The sequence below is a fragment of the Cimex lectularius genome, unplaced genomic scaffold (genome assembly GCF_000648675.2).
Source record: "Cimex lectularius strain Harlan isolate CLEC.00 unplaced genomic scaffold, Clec_2.1 scaffold10, whole genome shotgun sequence".
In the NCBI taxonomy this organism is placed as follows: Eukaryota; Metazoa; Arthropoda; class Insecta; order Hemiptera; family Cimicidae; genus Cimex; species Cimex lectularius.
The window spans coordinates 1,327,296-1,353,754 of NW_019392665.1; the positions used below are offsets into that span (position 1 = coordinate 1,327,296).

At 36.9% G+C, this 26,459-nt stretch overlaps 1 protein-coding gene across 2 annotated transcripts in view; it reads left to right on the top strand.

Moving 5' to 3' along the window:
• Positions 1-26,459, top strand: part of LOC106667424 (roundabout homolog 2-like) — a 246,400-nt gene that overhangs the window by 141,260 nt on the left and 78,681 nt on the right. For both annotated transcript variants that reach the window (XM_014395378.2, XM_014395379.2), the window contains exon 3: positions 10,939-11,247. In XM_014395378.2, the coding sequence (XP_014250864.1) occupies positions 10,939-11,247 (309 nt within the window). The remainder of the gene's footprint in view (positions 1-10,938; positions 11,248-26,459) is intronic.

A 26,459-nucleotide genomic window follows, 5' to 3' on the forward strand; every position in this document is an offset into this window, starting at 1 on the left:
GGTTAAAATATAGTTGTACACTAGGGTTATTCTCGATCTTTGTGTTAACTCTGTTAGGTGTTGTAGATCGAGAAAAATTATGACTTAGATTTGTAAGAATCGGCTAGTTAACATTGATCGATCTAACAGCCTAAAGCCAATGTTAGGTGTTAGGTCGAAAATGTAGTCACTTTGCTGTCCGTTAGGGCGTAGGTAGCCAACATGGCAGCCATGAATTTAACAGTTGTTTTTTGTTTACATGTATTTTTATTCTTAAATTGCATTAATTAAATCAGAACAATACATTTCTTTTGTTAATTTCTGACCTGTCTTTACACTCTCATTCATAGTCGATAGATCCCATATCCTATAAAGTTTTAGGCTGTTAGACCTTAGGAAACAAGTTCAGTATGTCGACACGAATTGAAGCGTGTCATTTGTTAGTATTTTTCGAGTGCAAAGGTAGCATTTTGAAGGAAATTTTCCTTTTTTATTAACCTCTGGCATCTTACAATTTGACGCAAAACAAAACCGTAACAAACATCAACAAGTCTTCAAGGACTGACAAAGGTTTATTTTTCATTCTACATGTACATATTAAAAAATTTTGTGGCCAATCAGGTAGCTCAAAGTCTGTAAATTATTTTTATGTCAATTTGTCATTATGACTCGACTGATGAAAATCCCGTCGATTATGAGATACTGAAGAGACAAATTAATATTTTACATCAATTTTATTATGGCATTTTTCTTTAAAAAAAATGTTTGTTGAAAGATTGTTTTGTTTTTGTTTTAACTCTTGCCATTCATTATTAGATAGAGTAATTGTTAAAGGAAAATGTTTTGAACACGGGGTATTCACGATCTTTGTGTTAACTCTGTTAATAATGTTAAGTCGTGTTAGATCGAGAAAAATGATGACGTAGACTTGTAAGAATCGTCTGGTTAACATTGCTCGATCTAACAGGCCAGGGCCAATGTTAGATGTTAGGTCGGAAATGTAGTCACATTGCTAGCCGTTAGAGCGAAGGTAACCAACATGGCAGCCATGAATTTAACAGCTGTTTTTTGTTTACACGTATTTTTATTCTTAAATTCACATTAATTAAATCAGACCAACAGATTTCTTTTGTTAATTTCCGGCCTGTCGTTATACTCTCATTCATAATTACATCCCCTAATCCTATACAGTTGTAGGATGTTAGAGGTTAGGAACAGGTTAGGTATGTCGGCACGAATTGAAACGTGTCACTTGTTAATATTTTTCGAGTGCATAGATAGCATTTTGAAAGGAATAGTTGGTTAATTTTCCTTTTTTACTAACCTCTGGCATCAAAACAAAACCATAACAAACAACAACAAGCCTTCAAGGACTGTTATAGCTGTTTTTGGTTCTACCAATCGCCACGCGCAGCATTACGTAAAAATTAACGTTTAACATGCTAAGAAAAGAAGGGGGCGTTCACGATCTTACTGGACAATTCTTCATTCGAGTTAACACGAGTTAACATGTTACAAATATCGTGAATACCCCTACTGTCACAATCTCGAAGAACGCAGATGTTGACTTTTCAACATTTCCATTGTGTAGGTCAATTTTTTTACCTTTCATAGATGATAGGGGTTGTTTCTTAGATTCAACTCGTGCAACACGTGTTACCTCTAATAGAGAAATGTATACATATATATAGAAATCGATCATTTGATTATCTACAAACCCACCGATTTCACGGTGTATATGTACACAATCAATCGAATAAGAAAGATAAATTATATTTGAATATAGTTTCCAGGTTATGTTTGAACCATCATGTCCATCCAACTGTAGCCAAATTGATATTTGTTAGCGCTGTTTAACTACGTAGATGTACAGGGTGCATCAACTTCTATAATCCAAGTATTTAATTCGCAAACTATTAACTTTAGCAAAAAATTGTCTAATACAAACCCCAGGTTAATTTTGGCTAGTAATGACGTGGTGGTAACATATTTAACATAACTTACTCGTCTACCTGCGAAATGATTAACTTTGTTATTTTTAAATGAAAATTCCATATTTTTATAGTACGATTCGATTCTATCGCTTATTTTACTGCAGTTTTACTAAGAGGAAAATTGTAACAGGATCGACCATTTATGAATAATGCCCGACGGAAGACGCCTGAGGGGGGATGCTTCTTGTAATCAAAATTAACAAAAATGAACGTGGTGTTTGTATAAGACAATTTTTTTTGCTAAAGTTAATCGTTTTCGAAATAAAGGAGGTGGGCCATCTTGTTATAAAAAGCATACCCCCTCACGATTCTGCCATCTGGCATAATTCAGAAATGGTCGATCCTATCAAAATTGACTTTTTGGTAAAACTGGCATAAAATCGAAATTGCAAAGGTTAAATATACAATCGAGGTGAACTTGGATTCATCAGTCCATTTGATGTATGGAAGAGCGTTTTTTTCATCCTCCTAAATCTGCAGTGCAAGGAACGTCAGACGCTTGTCATAATCAGACGCCCGAAGTCCCTGGACAAGATGAGACCGTTACGGCATAAGATTGTAAGTCCGAAGTACAAAGTTCCATATTTTTTAAGTTGGAATCGAAATTATCCCTCCGCCAAATCAATCCTGTGCTTAAAACGTACTAGTCTACGAATTGGTCACCGCTAGATTCCTTTAAACATTCCAGTTGATTTTGACCATCAATTTTTTCCACTTTACTGGAATAAAGTTGGATCGGGTTCCGTTTCCTAATTAGGAGAGCCGGGGGGCGGCAGACGTTTGCGTGCGTGATCGCGTGATCCCTAGAAAGTTCCCCGCCCCTCGTTATCGGCTAATATGTGTAACCCGTGGATATAGATTCTTTATGTTTGTCCCTCGGGCCGCTTGTTGTTGGGGGCGGTTTCTTCCCCGAGGGAACGGTCCGGCGACATGCGATTCTTGAGCCGTCTCCGTTCATGGGTGTTAGTCGACCGAGTGGGGGAGCAATTTGACGTGGGTGGCTATTTTTCGGATTAATATCCCTTTGGCGTGGCTTTAAATTCATATTGCTTTTATTTTAAGTTTCGTCTAATTTCACATAATGGGCACCGACGGCACCGTTCATGCAGGGAATTCCAACCTTTCAATGAGGTCATTGCATGATTGTGATTAATAATTTCATCAGATATTGTTAATCTTGGTAAATCATCGTTGAAAATAACGGGGGGCCTTTTTTTTAACAATTTTGAATGAAGCAGAATAATGTTGTTTAGAGCGTTTTATATTTTACAGTAATAAATTTGTAGCCATGTGACGTCACTAGCATATGTGAAACGTTTGAATCTCTTGGGAAACACTCAATTGAGGCGACAAATATTACGATCTTTGTTAAACCCTGTTAACAACTCTGTTAGGTCGTGTTAAATCGAGAAAAACGATGACGTAGACTTGACTTATTAACATTGCTCGATCTAGCAAGCCAGGGCCAATGTTAGATGTTAGGTCGGAAATGTAGTCACATTGCTAGCCGTTAGGGCGTAGGTAACCAACATGGCAGCCAAGAATTTAACAGCTGTTTTTTGTTTACATGTATTTTTTATTCTTAAATACGCATTAATTAAATCAGATCAATACATTTCTTTTGTTAATTTCTGACCTGTCATTACACTCTCATTCATAACAGATGCATCCTGTATCCTATTGGGTTGTCCGGAAAATAATGCAGGATTTTGGTATTAAACAAAAAAAAAGAAACTAGTTACTTTAAAGCAATGTTCTTTAATCAAAATAATTTCCCATACTCTCAATACATTTCTCCCAACGTGTTGGTAACTTATTAATTCCGTCTGAGTAGAATTCAGAATTTTTAGAATTGATAAAGTCAATAAATGCATTTTCCAGTTCCGTTTGATTTTTGAATATTATGTGTTGTAAGTAGTGGTCCAGGTGTCTAAAAAAATGGTAGTCAGTAGGCGAGAGGTCCGGAGAGTAGGGTGGGTGAGGCAAAGTTTCATAGCCAAGCTCCAATAATTTTTGTGACGTTACACGTGACACATGTGGTCGAGCGTTGTCATGCAACAAAATGGGCCCTTTCCGATTGACCAAAGAGGGCTTCATTACTGCCAATTTCTGATGCATGGTATTAATTTGGTTACAGTATGATTCAGCATTGATGGTTTCGCCAGGATTTAAGAAGCTGTAGTGTATTAAACCAAATGAAGCCCACCATACCGTAACCATTACCTTTTTTTGATGAGTTGGGGGCTTTGGAAAATGTATTGGAGCTTCTCCTTTGTCGAGCCACTGTCCAGAACGTCTAGTGTTATCGTAGAGAATCCACTTTTCGTCACATGTAACAATTCTGGCCAGAAATGGGTCATTTTTGTTTCGACAAAGAAGTGATGCACAAACATCAAAGCGCTGATTTTTTTGGCGATCGTTTAATGAGTGTGGAACCCAATTTTCGAGTTTTTTCACTTTTCCAATCGCCTTGAGGTGGTCAGCGACGGTCGTTTTACTGACTTTGAGTTGCTCTGCAAGTTCTCGAACAGTTGTTTTGGGGTTTTCTTCCACCACTGATCGCAGAACATCATCATTAAGAGAGGAAGGCCTTCCACGACCTTCTTCATCTTCAAGGCTGAAATCTCCCTCCCGAAATTTTTTAAACCACCTTTGCACAGTGCACTCATTAACACAACCCTCGCCCCAGACTTGGTTAATGTTTCTAGCCGTTTGGGCTCCGCTTCGGCCGAGTTTAAACTCGTAAAAGAAAATCGTACGAAATTCTCGCTTTGACATTATAAGGATGACTGAATTATTTCCAAGTAGCGGAATGCTACAGAGGTAAACAAACAATATCATTTGGAAGAGGATTAATAAGTGTTGACATTCATACAAATGAGTAATCCTGTAAACGTAAACAGAATATTTTATATAGATTTTTTTTAATGAAAACTTAAAATCCTGCATTATTTTCCGGACAACCCAATATAAAGTTGTGGGCTTTAGACGTTAAGATACAAGTTAGGTACATCAGCACGAATTGAAGCGTGTCATTTGTTAGTACTTTTCGAGTGAATAGCAGAAATTTAACGTTTCTTTGGTTAATTGCTGGCTTGTTCTTATCCCCTATCCTATAAAGTTGTAGGCTGTTAGAGGTTAGGATACAGGTTAGGTATATCGGCACGAATAGAAGCGTGTCATTTGTTAGTACTTTTCATGTGCATAGATAGCATTTTGAATGAAAGATTGGATTAATTTTACTTTTTTACTAACTTCTGGCATCTTACAATTTGACATAAAACAAAACCATAACAAACAACAACAAGCCTTCAAGGACTGTTACAGCTTTATTTTTGGTTCTACCAATCGCCACGCGCAGCATTGTGGAAAAATTAACATTTAACATGCTAATAAAATAAGCTGGCGTTCAACATCTTACTGGACATTTCTCTATTCGTGTTAACGTCAACCAAAAATCGTGAATACCCCTAATAATTTTTATATATGTACGTTTAGTGTTAATGAAAATAGATTTCAAGATGAAGATGATGAGATGATTGAATTAAACAATAGAATGTAACTAAACTAATAATAATTTAGAATGCATGTCACTTAACTGTGCACAAAAATAAAAATGAAAGTAATATTTTTAAATGACCCAGACGTTTTTAGTTTGAAGAATTGTAAGATGTTTTATATCCCGTTTTTTAATACGAATGTTACATTATTGTAAGAGTTAGAGTGTTATTTAGTTCCTATTAGATAACTACATAAACTGGGAATACGAATGTAATTGATTTTATTACACTTTCAAGAATTTTTGTACGTTAGAAACTCGACTTTTAATTAAAACAACACCGAGAAACCGGTAAACGTGTCATAAATCAATCTACGAGAATGAAAAGGGTTTTTGAATTAAATCAAATCCAATCTCCGATACGGACGCGGGAGGCGACATCTCCATTCGTCATTCGTAAATTGATCATCTTTTATTAGATATCACGTCTTCATCACCTGCTCAGTAATCATCAGGACCGGGCCCCGGGACGTATCCCGGCCTGTCCGTGAGACTGTATTTCCGGGAGGCCGTTCATCAACATCAGCGTCACGTTTAATGGATGGCAAAATGATGATTTAACCCTTCTAGCAGATCCCCGAGCAGCTTCCACGTGTCTCGGTTCGTAAATCAGAAATGATGATGATTAATACGTTTTGGCGTCCGTATATTTTGAACTGTTCCTTTTAAGTTATTATCTGACGAACAAATCTGTGGAGTGAAGGTGAAGAAATTTACTTTAAACTCAACTAATTAAAACTTATTAGTAAGGATTGAGGACATTGTTTTATTGGTTAATTTATACAATATAGGTACGAATTTACATAAATACACGTAAGTACGGAATTGAACTTACAACTTTTCTCGGCTCGCACCCCCATCACCGACGTCGGTGTTTTGGTAGTCCGAAATCAGATACCCATTCGCATTATAAACACATCCAATTTTAATATATTGCAAAAAGAAACCAACAGATTTTGACGAAGTCCAAGTCATTTTCCCTCAAAAATCGAAGCAAGGAAACCAAAAATTTTCAGGCACAATTTTTTTAATATTTTTATTTTTTAATAAATGAGCCACATTGAGCAAATAAACATGCCTGCTTTGGCTCAAATCTAAGTGGCCCTAAGTCAACCTCGCATGGCCTTTCTTATCGGGTGAGGACGATCCCTCTTTTAAATCTTCTAAGTGGGGACTTTTTTCAGCGATAAGTTAATGAAATTACGTGACGAGAGGCATTAACAAAGCCATATGGGGTTAAAATCCGTGCACGTCCCCTTCTTTTCTTAGGATGTTAAACATTAATTTTTCCGCAATACTGCTCGTGGCGACTGGTAGAATCAAAAATAAAGCTATAACAGTCTTTAAAGGCAAAAAACAGCTGTTAAATTCATGGCTGCCATGTTGGTTACCTACGCCCTAACGGCTACCAATGTGGCTACATTTTCGACCTAACATTTAACATTCGCCCTGGCCTGTTAGATCGAGCAATGTTAACCGGCCGATTCTTACAATTTCACGTCATCATTTTTCTCGATCTAACAAGACCTAACATTGTTAACACAAAAATCGTGAATACCCCTAATCTTTTTCATCCCAACCAAGACCTTATACATAAAAATAATAATTAATTGAAATAAGTAATTTGGTAAATATAAATGGATTATGATTAAGCGTGTAATTATTAAATAAAAGTTACTCAAATTTGATATTTTAAAGGTTTTTCCATTTTCTCTGTAGTAATATTAAAAACATGTTTTTTTTTATAGTTAATATTTTTAATCTATTTTTATTTGCTTAGTTATTATAGTCCTATTTTTCTTTTTACAGATGACAAATTTTTTTTGGAAAGCATGTTTTAAATTAAAAAAAAAAGTGATTTATTAATATTTTATATGTATGTTGAATTTATAGTTGCATAAGATTGTGTTCTTCATGTTTCAAAAACTTTTCAAGTGAATAAAAAAATTTTCTCAATTGAACAAGTTAATGTAACTAATTATCATCAACCAGATAAGAATTTTTTTCCTTCCTCCTTTTGGATGATTCAAAGAAAGATCGTGGTCGGACAAGAAAACTAAAATCACCAATGTTGCGGGTTTTTTTAAAATAATTGTATAAGGAGGGAAGCTGTTCGCGCTTTTCCGCCGAATCGGTCCCTCGGTGGTTTTAATCAGTGTTAAGCTCATTAGCAGAACAGAAGCGCATTCATCCACTCCCGAGCATAATTGTGACTTAGTTCGAGAACCCTCCAACCCCATAACGACGACTTGGTTTCCCCTTCCGAATTTAATGAACCCGACCCGATTGCGCAGCGTCGTCGTTTACTCCTTTCTAGCTAGGAAAACGCTCCGGATACTAATGTTTGTACGATGAGGGAACAAACGGGACTTCAATTGGCCCTTGGCCCTCGCTTCTTACCGGCTTTTTGCCTTATTTATAAAACATCTCCTTTGGCTTCCTGTTGAAATCAAAAGGGGCCTTTGTGCACCCACTTCAGAATCCCTTACAAATTAAATTTCAATTGGTACCCTTTCCTATACGGTTTGGTCCCCTTTTGTAAATAATATGAATAACTGTCCAAACGAATCCAAAATAGAATTGAGATTACAAATAGCTTTTGTGCTTGAAAAGTAAGCTAATCAGAAAAAAACAGTTAACAATTTTCTTTATAACAACTGATAAAATTTCGAAAGCGAAAGAAACAGTAAAAAATCAGAACTTTGCGACGAATTTTTTCTAAAAATAAAATAGATAAATAGATTCCTGTTGTTGACCCTATTCACTGACCCAAATGTTGCCCCTAACAAGATAAATACTCCTACGTACATATTAGAAAATTTTGTGACCAATCAGGTAGCTCAAAGTCTGTAAATTATTTTTATGTCAATTTGGCATTATGACTCGACTGATGAAAATCCCGTAGATTATGAGATACTGGAGAGACAAATTGGTATTTTACATCAATTTTTACATTAATTATGGCATTTAAAAAAAAAAAAATTTTTTTTTGAAAGATTGTTTTGTTTTTGTTTTAACTTTTGCCATTCATTATTAGATAGGGGAATTGCTAAAGCAAAATGTTTTGAACACGGGGTATTCACGATCTTTGTGTTAACCCTGTTAATAATGTTAAGTCGTGTTAGATCGAGAAAAATGATGACGTAGACTTGTAAGAATCGTCTGGTTAACATTGCTCGATCTAACAGGCCAGGGCCAATGTTAGATGTTAGCTCGAAAATGTAGTCACTTTGCTAGCCGTTAGGGCGTAGGTAACCAACATGGCAGCATGAATTTAACAGCTGTGTTTTTGTTTACACGTATTTTTATTCTTAAATACGCATAATTTAAGTCAGACCAACACATTTCTTTTGCCGACTGGAATACTGGAATAAAAATATTCAGGGACAAACAGATGACGTCGAGGTATTCACGATATTTGTGTTAACCCTGTTAACTTTGTTAGGTCATGTTAGATCGAAAAAAAATGATGACGTAGACTTGTAAGAATCAGCTAGTTAGCATTGCTCGATTTAACAGGCCAGGGCCAATGTTGGAGTTAGGTCGAAAATGTAGTCACTTTACTAGCCGTTAGGGCGTAGGTAACCAACATGGCAGCAATGAATTTAACAGCTGTTTTTTTGTTTACATGTATTTTTATTCTTAAATACTGATTAATTAAATATATTAAATATATTATTATAATATTATATATTATATTATAATATATTAAATAAATACAGTTCTTTTGTTAATTTCTGACCGGCCCTTATACTCTCATTCATAGCATATACACCCCCCTCCTATAAAGCTGTAGGATGTTAGAGGTTAGGATACAGGTTAGGTATGTCGGCACGAATTGAAACGTGTCACTTGTTAGTATTTTTCGAGTGCATAGATAGCATTTTGAAAGGAAGAGTTGGTTAATTTTCCTTTTTTTATTAACCTCTGGCTTCAAAACAAAACCATAACAAACAACAACAAGCCTTGAAGGACTGTTATAGCTGTTTTTGGTTCTACCAGTCACCACGCGCAGCATTGCGGAAAAATTACATTTCACTTGGTAAGAAAAGAAGGGGGCGTTCACGATCTTACTGGACATTTCTTTATTCGAGTTAACACGAGTTAACATCTACAAAACATCGGGAATACTCCTAGGATCTAAAGGTTGTCAAGTGAAAAGGTTTAATACCTAAGGAGGTTATTGCCCATGTAATATCCTAACCAACTCTCTCTTTTCTTTATACTATTGCTAGCTGTCTGTACTTTAGGGCCTCGATATTCGTTCCAATAAACAATACATATCGCATACATCTATAGATATAGGTACAAAAATCTGTACACAATTAAGTATGTTTTTGGTTCGGATCAGGGATCTGCTGTACTTGGTGCCGTGCCACTTAGATCATTCCGGATGTCGTGTTTCTTTTTTGCAAACTTAGTTACTTACAGTCTGTTATTATATTCTGTACCAGGATAACGGGCACCTACATGGTCTACCACCAATAGAAGGTACCCGTGTGAGATCTGGGTATGACATGCGCAACGTGGTGAGGATGACCCCTTCTATACTCCGCAGGCCATGGACCGATGTCCTCCATTCATTTGTTATAACAATCGTTTTAGTTGTAAATTCACAGGACGTCTCTAGGTGAAATCTTTGATCTCGTCATGACTAACTTCTCTGCCTTAACTGCTTGTTCGTTCCCAGGGACATCAATGCCAGGTTACAATAAGAAAATTAAAAAAAAAATTAAATTGTGTCTTTCAGCGAATCGCAAGGAAGCATTCATTATTCGCGTAGCGGTAAAAAAAGCCGTATTTATCGTAGGGAATGTAGCATTTACATTTATATTATATTTAGACATATAAATATGATTTATTTTCAGGATGCGGCAGTCCAGAATATACTTCAAATGCAACGCCTTCATAGTCTATTAAGCTCAATATGAGCTTTTCCTAATTTTGAAGCAAATTCGTGCAGACCTCGTCACGCTGTTAATCTTTATTTCAGTTTCTAGACGGCATGATTTTTATGATGATGGCTTAATGTTGAATGTAAAGCTCCAGTTGTCTTAACCTCTCGAGAATCATGATCGACAAATTATGGTCGCGTGTGGCTGAGGTTAACGACTCGTATTTTAATGATAACGGCTCAACCAAAACACTGCTCTTTTATGGTTTTATATTATTTCACTTTACACGACAAAATGGAAAATTAGGCTGCTTTTTCACACCTAATGTGCGTTCGCCAAATCGTAACAAATATAATGTAAAACGGATAAGGTCGATTTGTTAGTGATAAGCCAAATTTTAATATTACTTGTATAATCTGGTAAAAAATATCTTTGGTAGCTACCTTCATATGCTTATGTACGTATGGAAGCTGATCATAACATAAATAATGTAATTTTATTTTTTTTACAGGGCAATTCAGGTCTCCCAGGATAATCGAACACCCCTCGGACGTTGTCGTACCTAAGAACGAACCGGTCACACTTTACTGCAAAGCCGAAGGCCGTCCAGAGCCGTCCATAAGGTGGTACAAGGATGGGGAGTTCGTGAACACCAACGGCCCGGACGTCAAAACCCACAGAGTCCTCCTTCCTTCTGGGTCCCTGTTCTTTCTCAGGGTCGCTCATGGGAAGAAAGAGCAGGACGACGGCGTCTACTGGTGCGTGGCCACCAATCAGGTCGGCTCAGCGACCAGTAGGAACGCTACGCTGCACGTCGCAGGTCAGTGGTCATAACTTTTATAAAAATGATTAATAATGTTTATCACAGAAATAATTTTCGGCCATTCGGTTTGTCCATTAAAAATTGAAAAATGAACAGCTAAAATCGTTGATATTTTCAGTACCAATCGGGTACATAGCAATTTTTAGTTAAAAATGTGTCACTTACTCGTTATGAATTAATTAAAATTCGTCTTACCATTTCATATTTCATTCATTATTTTATATCATTAAAATGAAAATAACGCTGGGTCTTAAGACTAGCACTGAAGTATTATTAGGGTCTTCACGTTGTTTGTTAGTTATTCACTCGTGTTAACTTAATAGAGAAATGTCCAGGAAGATCGTGAACGCCCTCTTATTTTCGTAGCATGTTAAATGTTAATTTTTACGCAATGCTGCGTGTGGGGACTGGTATGACCAAAAATAAAGCTATAACAGTTTTTGAAGGCTTATTGTTGTTTGTTTTGTGTTGAATTGTACGATGCCAGAAGTTAGTAAAAAAGGAAAATTAATTAACTCTTTCATTCAAAATGCTATCGATGCACTCGAAAAATACTAACAAATGACACGCTTAAATTCGTGCCGACATACCTAACCTGTATCCTAACTTCTAACAGCCTAAAACTTTATAAGATAGGGGATGACGTATTTATTATGAATGAGAGTATAAGGACAGGACAGAAATCAACAAGAGACATGTATTAGTCTGATTTAATTAATGCGTATTTAAGAATAAAAATACGTGTAAACAAAAAAACAGCTGTTAAATTCATGGCTGCCATGTTGGTTACCTACGCCCTAACGGCTAGCAATGTGACTACATTTCCGACCTAACATCTAACATTGGCCTGTTAGATCGAGCAATGTTAAATAGCCGATTCTTACAAGTCTCCGTCATCATTTTTCTCGATCTAACACGACCTAACAGATTTAACAGGGTTAACACGAAGATCGTGAATACCCCTGAAATGTCAAATAAGATCTTAAAAGACCCTCTTCTTAGCATTTTAAACGTTAATTTTTCCACAATGATGCGCGTTGTGACTGGTAGAACAAAAAATAAAGCTCTGACAGTCCTCGAAGCTTCTTGGTGTTTGTTTTAGTTTTGTTTTGTGTTAAATTGTAAGATGTAAGGAAAATTAATCAACTCTTTCATTCAAAATGCTATCTATGTAATAGAAAAGTACTAACAAATGACACGCTTCAATTCGTGCCGACATACCTAACTTAAATCCTAACCTCTAACAGCCTACATTTTATAGAATATTGGAGATATATTATGAATGAGAGTATAAGGGTAGGTCAGAGATTAACAAAAAATGCATTGATCTGATTTAATTCGCTTATTTAAGAATAAAAATGGGTGCAAACAAAAAACTGCTGTTAAATTCATGGCTGCCATGTTGGTTACCTACGCCCTAACGGCTAGCAAAGTAACTACATTTTCGACCTAACATCTAACATTGGCCCTGGCCTGTTAGATTGAGCAATGTTAAATAGCCGATTCTTACAAGTTTACGTCATCATTTTTCTCGATCTAACACGACCTAACAGGGTTAACAGATCATGACCTCTATTATTTGAAAAACGAAATTTGATTGCGATACTCTGCATATATGTGGTAGAAAAAGTGTTTTATATATAAAACTGATACCAATAAATAAGGCGGGCGTCGGTAGTTTCCACGGTTAAAGTGTTACCACGGGGCTCCAAGTACAGGTACCGGATTAGATTCAAACTTAACATGTAGATGTAGATATGGTTCCAGGGTGTAGTATACTGCGCCCTTTGAGAGCATGCCCTAAAGCACATCGGTGAGTCCTATTTCATCTAAAAACTTGATCAGTAGGCCCGGTTTCAATGGTTGAAGCTCTACTATGGTCACATTATACATCCCAAAACATTTCCTCTTGCGGGCTAGTGTAGCTCAGCAGTTTGTTAGTACGTGAGTTGGTGTCTCCTCCGCCTCTTTGAGCAATCTGTATGTGCCATCTTGGATTATTCCAATTTTCTTTAAGTGTCCATTTAACTTGCAGTGTCCTATTAGGAATCCTATTAGGATTTGCAGTTTATTCTTGCTTCCCTTGACACATTCTTTGATTTGTTTTTCCTTCCCAAATTGGTTAGGAGATTTTTGGATTGTCTATGTCCAATGCGTGATTTCCATTGTTCCTTCATTTTTTTTTGTCCTTCTGTCTAAGATACTCGTTGATTGCGTGGGTTCTCATGCCACAGAAGGGTTCAGGTCCTGCAGCGGTGTAGCAGCTCCTTGCCTTGAAAAGGTGCCCGCTTTCTCGTTGCCTTATACTCCCATGTGTCCTGGGACCCAGCAGAGGCTGACTCTGTCCATCGTACCTAATGTGTTTAATTTGGTTTTGCAGTTTAGCACCATCGTTGAACTAATATGTGAGCTTAGTGCTTTGATGGCTGCTTGGCTATCTGACATGATAGCTATATGCTTGTTTTTGTACCCTTTACTCAGATTGAGTTGGGTACATCTTTCCACTGCGTGAATCTCAGCTTGGCAGATACCGGTGTATTTTTCCATGGGTTCTGAGTATTTGGTTCCACCTTCTTGTGTTCTAGATCCATCTGTGTTCAAAGGATGGTGCCATTCTTAAAAGAGCTGTTTCCCTCTCGTTCCCATTCTTTTTTGGTACCAAGATTAATTTGGAAGTTTTGGTTGAATTCAAACATCCTGTTCATGTCGTCTCTCGGAGCCATGAGTATCGGATGGTCTTTCCATAGTTTGTTGTTGTCTCTCCATTTTAGGTTTATTCCTGGTGGACGTTTCTCTTTGGTAATATATGACATTACCATATAAATATTGTTTTTTTCCTTTCTAAATCACCACCACCCCAAGTGTTGATATGACTTCTGCTGTTATTGGGTTGTCCGGAAAATAATGCAGGATTTTGGTATTAAACAAAAAAAAAGAAACTAGTTACTTTAAAGCAATGTTCTTTAATCAAAATAATTTCCCANAACAATATCATTTGGAAGAGGATTAATAAGTGTTGACATTCATACAAATGAGTAATCCTGTAAACGTAAACAGAATATTTTATATAGATTTTTTTAAATGAAAACTTAAAATCCTGCATTATTTTCCGGACAACCCAATACGAACCTCCAGGAAAAAACATAATTTGATAAGTCATTGCAGATTCGATGCAAAACAAATTTATGAGTACAATCATTTTTTAATTTTTAATGATCCAAGAAATGTACTTAGCACTGATTAATATATATTAATATGTAACCACTTACAGAGGTTAATTAAGTTAATTGTTGTTCTTCTATTTTTCTTATTCTACCGACTGACTGGTTGAACTCTTAAAGAGAAAACGTGGAAAAAAATGAGTCCCGGGTATCCCTTTAACGAAGGTAAATTCCCCAGCAGGACGAGATAAGGAGGCACGCGACGTGGAAGTCATTAATACCCCGGAATACAATAACGTGCTTTTCATAGGGGCCGAAACACGAAAATCCACCTGTCGCACGACGAGTCCCCGCGGAGCCATTCTCTCTCATGCATCTTTCAACGTCCAACTTCAATCAGATTCTATTGAAATTTATATTCATATTGTCGTATGTCCACCGGGTTTTCAATTTTATTTAGATGGTTGGTTGAGAAAAGAAGGTGTTCCGAAGCATAAATATTAACTTATTTCGGTACATTTCGAGCTTCACCAACCCTACAAATCAATACAACAAAAGTAAGGATCTCATCTATATGGTATCCTAATCAAAAATTAGGCTCAAAACCCACTGATAATTTTTTTTTAAATTTAACATTTAATGTAATTCCCAATGGGTACTTGTATGTAATTCCTCCATCGAACCTCAGTACATGAGATGATATGCGATGCACTACAACTACCGTAGTTGAGAGGCAGGATATTTATTTATTGGCTACTAAATACAAATACAGCCATACTTATATAAGCAACAATAAGTAAAACATAAAATTAATAGGGGTATTCACGATGTTTTTTAAGATGTTAACTCGAATAGAGAAATGTCCAGTAAGATCGTGAACGTCCCCTTCTTTTCTTAGCATGTGAAATGTAATTTTTCCGCAATGCTACGTGTGGTGACTGGTAGAACCAAAAATAAAGCTATAACAGTCCTTGAAGGCAAAAAAAAAAACAAAAAAAAAACAGCTGTTAAAATCATGACTGCCATGTTGGTTAGCTGTTAAATTCATGACTGCCATGTTGGTTACCTACGCCCTAACGGCTACCGGTGAATGGTAGAACCAAAAAAAGCTCACTCCTTGAAGGCTTGTAAAAAAGGAAAATTATTCAACTTTTTCTTTCAAAATGCTATCTATCCACTCGAAAATTACTAACAAAAGACAAGGTTCAATTCGTGCCGGCATACCTAACCTGTATCCTAACCTCTAACAGACTACTCAACTTTGTAGGATATGGGATCTATCTATTATGAATGAGAGTATAAGGACAGGTCAGAATTTAACAAAAGAAACAATTGGCCTGATTTCATTAATGCATATTTAATAATAAAAATACTTGTAAACAAAAAACAGCTGTTAAATTCGTGGCTGCCATGTTGGTTACCTACGCCCTAACGGCTACCAGTGACTGGTAGAACCAAAAAAGCTCACTCCTTGAAGGCTTGTTGTTGTTTGTTTTGGTTTTGTTTTGTGTTAAATTATAAGATGCTAGAAGTTAATAAAAAAGGAAAATTATTCAACTTTTTCTTTCAAAATGCTATCTATCCACTCGAAAAGTACTAACAAATGACAAGGTTCAATTCGTGCGGGCATACCTAACCTGTATCCTAACCTCTAACAGACTACACAACTTTGTAGGATATGGGATCTATCTATTATGAATGAGAGTATAAGGAAGGTCAAAAATTAACAAAAGTAACTCAATTGGTCTGATTAATTAATGCATATTTAAGAATAAAAATACGAGTAAACAAAAAACAGCTGTTAAATTCGTGGCTGCCATGTTGGTTACCTACGCCCTAACGGCTATCAATGTGACTACATTTTCGACCTAACATCTGACATTGGCCCTGGCCTGTTAGATCGAGCAATGTTAACTAGCCGGTCTTACAAGTCTACGTCATCATTTTTCTCGATCTAACACGACCTAACAGAGTTAGGTAACTTTTAATAACTACAATATTGCTAAAGTTAACATAGTTAAAGCTTTATTCCCGCACTTATCGGTAGTTTAAATAATTCTTCACAAATGTCGAGCAACCATGATGCTGTATAAGAAGGAATAATTAAAATTTTATAGTCAACGTGAGCCTTTTATTTTCCTTTTGGCGTTGTATTAGGGACAATGCAGTACAATGTAATGAAGATCTTCCCGACTAGTATAGGTTTTACCTTAGTGGTGATGATTTTATTTCTATTTTATGTAGATAATCATTTCATATCATAATAATTTCCATGATGCAGAACCCCATCGAGCCCATTGAATTTGCAAACCGAGGTGTGTTCTACGAAGATTAAATTTTTACTAATTTGCCTTAGGACTTTCAATATTGATTGCAGGTCTGCGACTGGGAACTTAAGTGAAATATCTTCCAAAAAGTATTTTATTTTATGCTATCTGTTCAAAATATACATTGAGCAAATAGTTTAATTATAAACAAATATGACCTACCTGACAGACCAGGTGGCAATGAAGAGAGAAACCAACCAGTGCTGGAACTCTCTGTTATTTAATTGGTGGGTTAGATAGAAGGTCACGAGGCCATCGCCGTTTTAAACGGCGCGGAGGATTTTAAGGGTGAGACGTTGAGGAAAGAGTTAGGGCTTGTGGGTTAGGGTGGAGGGATAGTTTAGAGTGTGGAAAGTGAAGAAGCATGTCCAGATAAGATCTTTCACAAAGGGATTTTAAGATCTTTATGGATCGTTTGATTGGTGACATAGAAGGGAGCATTGAGGATGCGGCATGGAAACTTTACATTGAAAAGATTGATTTCGTTGGTTATTGGATGATTTGGCCGAGCCCCATAGCTGGATTCTGTAGGTCCAAATAGGATGAGTGTTTTGTAAGCGGTTAGTTAGTTATGTACGCTTAGTGTTGATTTTGGTCTAAGTAGGTGTCTGCGTAGTCCATGTGTTTTGTTATGTTCTTGCCGTTTTTATCTTGTTTGTGGTTCCATGTAAATCTACTATCTAGTAAAGCTCAAGGTAGTGGACTTGGCTCGAAGGTGGTATTATCGTGTAAATGTGCACTGGTGGACAGGTTTGACGTTCGAGTGTTGTTGGCTTTTTTGCTCGTTGAACCTGATCCGCCACAGATTGCGCCAGTCGGTAATGAGGTTCGGGTTTTGTGGATTGCTTCTGTTCCTGGGATAGGATTGGAGTGTGTCGAAAAGATTGCGGTGTCGTCCGGGTAGGTTGTGAGTTGTGTGTTTGGATGTGTGAGTATGTATATATATATTACGCAGGGCGGGCGACCAGGACCCGAGGGGTTAAAAGCCTGGGTAGACCCGTACCCCATCCCTAAAAGGTCCGGGACCTGGTCGGCTCACGAGTCCTGCATAAACCTTTTGGACCTATTCACAAACCCCAAGATTGTGGACCATTTTATCCTGGGGTGTGTTTTGGTTATGTCCTCTCCTTCGAAAGTTTCAAATCTATCCCTGGCATACCTATCGCATTCTGCAAGTTAGAGTCTTCCTTTGTTTCACAGAAGCGGCAAAAGGGGTCTGGTAGAGTACCCATTATGAAGAGGTGTTTTCTCAAGGGGCAATGGCCCGTTAGCATACCTATCAGCCTCCTTATTCCCCTCCTAGAGTTAGAGAGTAACCATTTCGCTTCTTTAGGTTTGATTTCCTTCAGAAACTCCTTCGATTGCCTGCATCCGGGGGACATATTCCATTCTTTAAGGAATTGTTTCATGCCCCAGCAATTAATACTCTCTTTCGCTGTGCTTAAAGAGTGGGGTAATACCGGTTGTGACCCGACAAAAGCAGTATTTGATCCTTCTTTGGCCAGGTTGTCCGCCTCCTCATTGCCATAGTGCCCCTTATGAGCAGGTATCCATATGAGGGTTACCCAGTTGGCACTTGGCATGGTGGCTAGTGAGATATCCAAGACCTCACTTCTGTTTTTTGTTATAAATGTGGGAGTATTGCCTACATTCAGAATTGATAGGTTTTTACTCACTCCAGTTATAAATTCCAGGAATGTATCACCTCTTGTGTTATTATCTGAGCTGCCCCATGCTTTATTATGCGCATTTACATCACAGCCCAGTATAAGTCCTATATTTTTATCCTCCCAATATGTTGTGAGTTCCCTGACCGTCTCGGTTGGACAGTCCTCATCGTGGGGTAAGTAGGCACTCGCTATGTAGAAATTATGACGACTTCCGTGTGAGTATGTAAGCCGTGTAGATGGTTTAGAGGACTGGGCCTAGGATACGTCCTTGTGGAACGCCAGCTTTGATTGGCGTGACAGGTGAAAAATCTGTGTCGATTCTCACTTTAAACCATCGATCCGAGAGGAAGGATTTCAGGTTAAGATAATCGGAATGAGGCAGTGTACTTTTAACTTGCTAAATGCTTCAGTAACGTCCAGAAATACGGCTGAGGAGTATTGGTTGTTTTCTAGACCGGATGATATCGTGTGAAAATCACTCTGAAGCACTGCTGAACAGTGGAATGTAGAGGTCGAAACCCAAATTGATGGTTAGGAATTGAGTTTTCATAGTCGAATATGGGAATTAGTCTTTTAAGGAGGAGACATTCCAAGATTTTGAATAAAGTAGGATCAAAAAGGCGTTTTTGCCACCAAACACAACCAGACGAAGGAGTCATCAAGACATTTAAGTAGTTCTTTTTTCGCTATGGCTTGTTTTCATTTACCTTGACGATTTTGAACAAATTATTTTCAAAATGATAAATTAATCAATCTATAGATATCTTTTTAAAGTTCAGAGCGTGCGTGGTATCCCTGTTTATATGAGTCATTTGGGCAAAGCGCTAATCGTCCACATGTACTTTGAAATAGAATTTAACGCGAAATTATAATAATTGAATATACCCCTGCTGGTCTCTTTCAAACTCCTCGGTTATAATTTATACGGAGAGGCCCGGAGCAAATATTTACGCCGGCCATATTGGATGCAACCCTCCGTTTATAGATAAGGGCGTAACATGTTCATCATGAAAGAGGTCTCCGGTACAAATTTGAAGGCAGGGATTAGAGAGGGATGAGCTTTTTCCAAGGGGGGGGGGAGACTCGATCGTGGGGGTGATCTTATCACGGAACGTAGAACCTTTTCATATGCCGATCCCGTCAAACTAGTGGTTATCTCTTGTTACCACACGATGGGGGGAAAATAATACTAATAAATAAGATAAAAACGGCTTTTCTCCCCATGAGGATGAAACAATTTCCGCGTATCTTTTAGGGGAAAACCGTTTTGCATAGGTTCCTATCCCTACACACAATGGACCTCGAAACAACTTTCGAAATATCAAACTTAAGTATAGAAAATCGAAGGCAAAGACAAAAATGTTTAAATGACATCGCTACTAGAAACTGGTAAAAAGATTTTTACTACTTTAAACAGATCAATTGTATCAGCTCTAACCTGTCCCGTTGTTAAAGTTGGTGGTTGTTGGCCTACGAAGGGGTGTTCACGATGTTAGTAAGATGTTAACCCGTGTCTAGTAAGAACAGCGTAGAAAACCATCATTAATATTACCAAAGAGAAACCTCCAACAGGAATAAAACTAAAATGGAGATACAACAACAAACTATGGAAAGACCATCCGATACTCATGGCTCCGAGAGACGACATGAACAGGATGTTTGAATTGAACCAAAACTTCCAAATAAATCTTGGCACCAACAAAGAATGGGAACGAGAGGGAAACAGCTCTTTTAAGAATGGCACCATCCATTGGTACACAGATGGATCTAGAACACAAGAAGGTGTTGGGGTCCTGGGACCAAATACTCAGAACCCATGGGAAAATACACCGGTATTTTCCAAGCTGAGATTCGCGCAATGGAAAGATCCAACTCAACCTGAGTAAAGGGTACAAAAACAAGAATATAACTATCATGTCAGATAGCCAAGTAACCATCAAAGCACTAAGCTCATATAACATTAGGTCAAGGATGGTGCTAAACTGCAAAACCAAATTAAACACATTACGTTGAACAAAGTCAGCCTCTGCTGGATCCCAGGACTCGTGGGAGTAGAAGGCAACGAGAAAGCGGACACCCTTGCAAGGCAAGGAGCTGCTACACCGCTGCAGGATCTGAACCCTTCTGTGACATAGGAACCCACACAATCAACGAGTATCTCAAACAGAAGGACAAAAAAATGAAGGAACTATGGAAATCACTCATTGGACACAGAAAATCCAAGAATCTCCTAACCAATTTTGGAAGAAAAACTGTGTCGAGGGAAGCAGGAACAAACTGCGAATCCTAATAGGATTCCTAACAGGACACGCAAGTTAAATGGACATTTAAAGAAGATCGGAATAATCCAAGATGGCACATGCAGATTCTGCAAAGAGGCAGAAGAGACACCTATTAACACATCTACTAACAAACTGCGGACCTTCACTAGCCCGCAGAAGGAGGGGTTTTGGGATGTATAATGTGTTGGTTGAACCAAAAATTAAGCTATAACAGTCCTTGAAGGCTTGTTGTTGTTGGTTATGGTTTTGTTTTTGGTTGAATTGTAAGATGCCAGAAGTTTGTAAAAAAGAAAATTAATCAACTCTTTCATTCAAAATGCTATCTATGCACTCGAAAATTACTAACGAATGACGCGCTTCATTTCGTGCCGACAAACCTAACTTGTATCATAACCTCTAACAGCCTACAACTTTATAGGATGAGGGGATGTATTGGGTTGTCCGGAAAATAATGCAGGATTTTAAGTTTTCATTAAAAAAAATCTATATAAAATATTCTGTTTACGTTTACAGGATTACTCATTTGTATGNGGAAATTATTTTGATTAAAGAACATTGCTTTAAAGTAACTAGTTTCTTTTTTTTTGTTTAATACCAAAATCCTGCATTATTTTCCGGACAACCCAATATCTATTATGAATGAGAGTATAAGGACAGGTCGGAAATAAACAAAAGAAATCTATTGGTCTGATTTAATTAATGCGTATTTAAGAATAAAAATACGTGTAAACAAAAAACAGCTGTTAAATTTATGGCTGCCATGTTGGTTACCTACGCCCTAACGGCTATCAATGTGACTACATTTTCGATCTAACATCTAATATTGGCCATGGCTAGTTAGATCGAGCAATGCTAACTAGCCGATTCTTACATGTCTACGTCAACATTATTCTCGATCTAACACGACCTAGCAGAGTTAAAAGGGTTAACACAAATATCGTGAATATTTTCCAGTTTCTTTTCCCTCAAAGTAAGCAAATTCCATTGACCTGTCAATGGTTTTCGATGTGTACTTAGATAGCAAAAAGAAAGTTGAAAAGCAGAACAACCAAAACCATAAATCATCAAATATGTGTTTCACAGCATTTCAGACCACAGATACGAATGACTTGTAAGGAATGCTTATACTCTTTAAAAATTATATTTTCAAATAAAAACTCATTTCTTCGAGGATCTTCCGGGGGAAAAATGGAAAATAAAAGGGAAGGGGACTCTGTAATTAATTTATAACATTTCTTAAAGAAGGGATATTAATGAATAGGTTCTGAGTCATGTCAAAATGTAATAAACCAATCCATCATGGCCCACTATTATAATAATTTAAATAATTCTCACAATGAATCACTAAAGATAATTTTCTGGTAAAAGTAGAAAGGGATCTAAATAAGTACTAGTAGTGCATTATAATTTACTACAGCTTTTTGATATTGTGATTTTTTTAAAGTGCACGAGGCAAGATGGAACTAACTTTTTCTGATAATATTTTTTTCCGTTGAACTGCAAATAATTTTACAATGTTATTACTAATAATGATTAATCACCTAATAAGGATTAATTATCGAATAATAATTAATAATTATCTAGAAATACTTGTGTACTAGTTAACGACGGTATGGTCTGACATTTTTAAAAATGGAACGAGAAATTAGTAAATTTTCAAATACTATCCTTATATTCTGGGAAAACGAGATAGGGCCCGTTATATATACCCAAAGCAAGAGATCCCTTTCGTTGGGCTTTGACAAAGTTCAGAACTGGGGAAAAAGAGGGGAAAAAGAGGGGACAAAACATAAATAAACCGGAAAGACTCATGGCTTAGGGCTCATGACAAATATTGGCTGTATTTTATGGAAGTGGTGAGGAGCTGATGGAAAACATAATTATACAATATTTAAACGATATGAATTTTGAACCGAGTATATCATACTCACATACACACGTCAGCGCCATTAAGTAAACAAACTATAAAACTTTATTTTTATATTTCCCTTCCCTTCGTTATCGTCGATAATAATTAACTTCTTTCCACTATTGTTAACCGTGCCCATTGAATAAACTCCGAATCACGAATACTATTCAGAAAATCCGCATTCTCGACTTAGTCAAATAAAAAGTCACATAAAACCGCTGATGATCAAAGAAAATTTCCCCGGACTTATCGCGTTCCTCAAGTCACGATCAAGTAACGAACACTTTGCATCAAACTATGGTCTTGAAGCAGAAAGCAAATTTAGTTGCTAAGGCCAAGCTTTCGACGTGTTTTAAGGTCATCATCAGGGAAAAACAACATTTGTTGTTGTTTGTTATGGTTTTGTTTTGTGTTAAATTGTAAGATGCCAGAAGTTTCTAAAAAATCAATTAACTCTTTCATTCAAAATTCTATCTATTTACTCGAAAAAGACCCATACCTAACAACATTCCTAACATACCCACAACATACCTAACTTGTATCCTAACCTTTAACAGCGTACAACCTTATAGGATAGGGGATGTATCTATTATGAATAAGGAAGTCAGAAATTAACAAAAGAAAAGTATTGGTGTAATTTAATTAACGTGTATTTAAGAATTAAAATATAACAAAAAACAGCTGTTAAATTCATGGCCGCCATGTTGGTTACCTACGCCCTAACGGCTAGCAATGTGACTACATTTTCGACCTAACATCTAACATTGGCCCTGGCCTGTTAGATCGAGCAATGTTAACTGACCGATTCTTACAAGTCTACGTCATCATTTTTCTCGACCTAGCACGACAACAGACTTAACAGGGTTAACACAAAGATCGGGAATACTCCTACCTCGAGAATAACAGCTTAAACATTAAACAAAAACAGCTGTTAAATTCATGGCTGCCACGTTGGTTACCTACGCCCTAACGGATACCAATGTCACTACATTTTCGACCTAACATCTAACATTGGCTCTGGCCTGTTAGATCGAGCAATGTTGAAGTAGTATCTTTTTGGATCACATGCCTGATCCCAATCATCAATTGAATGAATGAATGAAAAACTGTTTTATCTACAATATAAACCAAAATACAATAGAGAGAAGAATAACAAAACAGTAAATAGACATACTTTATAGGGATATTCACGATCTTTGTGTTAACTCTGTTATGTCGTGTTAGTTCGAGAAAAATGATGACATAGACTTATAAGAATCGTATTTAAGAATAAAAATACGTGTAAACAAAAAACAGCTGTTAAATTCTTGGCTGCCATGTTGGTTACCTACGCCCTATCGGCTAGCAAAGTAACTACATTTTCGACCTAACATCTAACATTGGCCCTGGCCTGTTAGAACGAGCAATGTTAACTAGCCGATTCCTACAAGTCTACGTCATCATTTTTCTCATTCTAACACGACCTAACATAGTTAACAGATCAACAAAGATCGTGAATATTTAAGGCGACCTCAAATTTCCTTGAAGAGCGACTCAGTCCCAACATGCCAAGGACTGTAATTTATCGTTCTGTAATTTATTGGGAAACCTATGGTTGCAGTCCTGAAAATGTTGGGACTGAGTCGATCTTCAAGGAAATTTGAAATCGCCTTAAATATGTAACAAAATATGCCAATCTTTAGAGTTATTTAAGGTTGTTTTGCCCTGATGATGACCTTAAAATAGGTCGAAAGATTGGCAGTAGCAATTAAATTTTCTTTTTGTTCAACCGTTGATCAGAATGTTCGTATGCTGATAATTCCAACATTCCAATATAATTTATCAAACCTGACACCACAAGAATAGAACATTTGATTTGAGTATGAAATGCTTGGTTGAAAATGTAAATTATTTACACCTGTATTGTATAGTTATTTTTTCGACTTAACAACTCTCTTGTAATTCACCGAGGCTCTGAAGATGACCCGACTATAGGGTGAAACGTAGGAGGAAAAATGAAAAAGGTGTTTTTCTAAAATCCTCACTTCCTCAAGAAATTATTGAAAAACCGGTCGCTAAATAAGTAAGTTTTAGGCTAAAATATCCCACGAAATCTCACACCACTTCACAGATGAGACCAAGGGATTTCGTCCAAGGAAAAGAAAGAAGGCCCTGGAATACTTAGTTCTCATCAATACTGAGTCGATGTTTTTATTTAAAAAAAAACCAACCTGTTAAAGGTTCCTCGTACGCATGATAAGGAACGCAGAGCCAGCATAAATACGGAGACGTTTGAATTTGAAAACTCGCTTGGGGGATGATGGAAAACACTCATAAATAAGTCATGTCGAAGCTCAATAGGGGACGAGAGAGGCCGGCGACCCCTCCAATAGTGCTTTACATGCGTGGATCTGCATAGGGCAAAGATGACATTTTCCTTTCACGCCAGTCGGCATCCTTGCAACGATGAAACTTGGAAATATTGATGTATCAGAAATTGAGAATATATGTATATATAATTTATACGAGAAGAAGAAAAACAGTTAGTTACACGTCGACTTTACTCTCTTTCTTCTTTACACTCAAGATGCGGAAATAACCTTTCGAGTGATATTTATGTGCATTTGGTCTCGTTACTGCGTTTTTATTGTAGGAGAAATTAATAAATAAGTCTAATGCTTAGTACCGAGGACCTTCTTACAAAATATCGAGTAGACATTTTTCACAAAATTGTACATCAGTCTTGTCACAAAGTTCCCTTTATCCGGGATGATTCTATACAGTTCCAAAACGTGTTTTGCAAAGGGTGCGTTCCAAAAGTATTCAAAGACAATTCGAAACAATTAATCGTACAAGGTGACGTGTTGAGCACGGAAAAAACTCTTCAATTATTTAAACAACTTCTCGTGCATGCTCGTGAGATTATAGTGCACCAGAGCACAAAATAGTGAAAACCTAGACCATTTTTTCAAAAAATCCTACGTTTCTACTGCAAGCATCGCTAACAAAAAAATATATAGAATGGAAATCCGTGCTGACGTTAAATGTGGATGTTTCCTGTGATAAAAAATTTATCTTGTCCAACATCTTTTATTTCTCACCAATTAAAAGAAATGTACATTTATGGGAGCAGCCGCAACTAATGCTGGTAAAGCCTTGATGGATACGGAACAATGTTGGGAAATTCTCGATGTTAAATCTGTTAGGTACTGTTAGATCGAGGAAAATAATGACGTAGACTTGGAAGAATCGGCTAGTTAACATTGCTCAATCTAACATGCCAGGGCCAATGTTAGATGTTAGGTCGAAAATGTAGTCACATTGATAGCCGTTAGGGCGTAGGTAACAAACATGGCAGCCACGAAGGTAACAGCTGTTTTTTGTTTACACGTATTTTTATTCTTAAATACGCATTAATTAAACCAGACCAATACATTACTTTTTTTTACAAAAAAATAGTGATACTTTTAAAATGGATTTCTATTTTCCATTCGATTTTCAGTTTGTCACTACAATCAGACCAAATTTAACTTGATTTGAACAATCACAGTAGCGGATCGAATGGGGTATAAAAATAATAAATTCCCCTCCCCCAAGCAAAGTGAAGATGTTATATGTTATATGTAATAGGGGTAATCACGATCTTTGTGTTAACCCTGTTAGGTCATGTTAGATCGAGACAAATGACGAAGTAGATTTAAGAATGACGTAAGAATCGGCTAGTTAACATTGTTCGATCTAACAGGCCAGGGCCAATGTTAGATGTTAGGTCGAAAATGTAGTCACATTGCTATCCGCTAGGGCGAAGGTAACCAATATGGCAGCCATGAATTTAACAGCTGTTTTTTGTTTAGACGTATTTTTATTGTTAAATACGCATT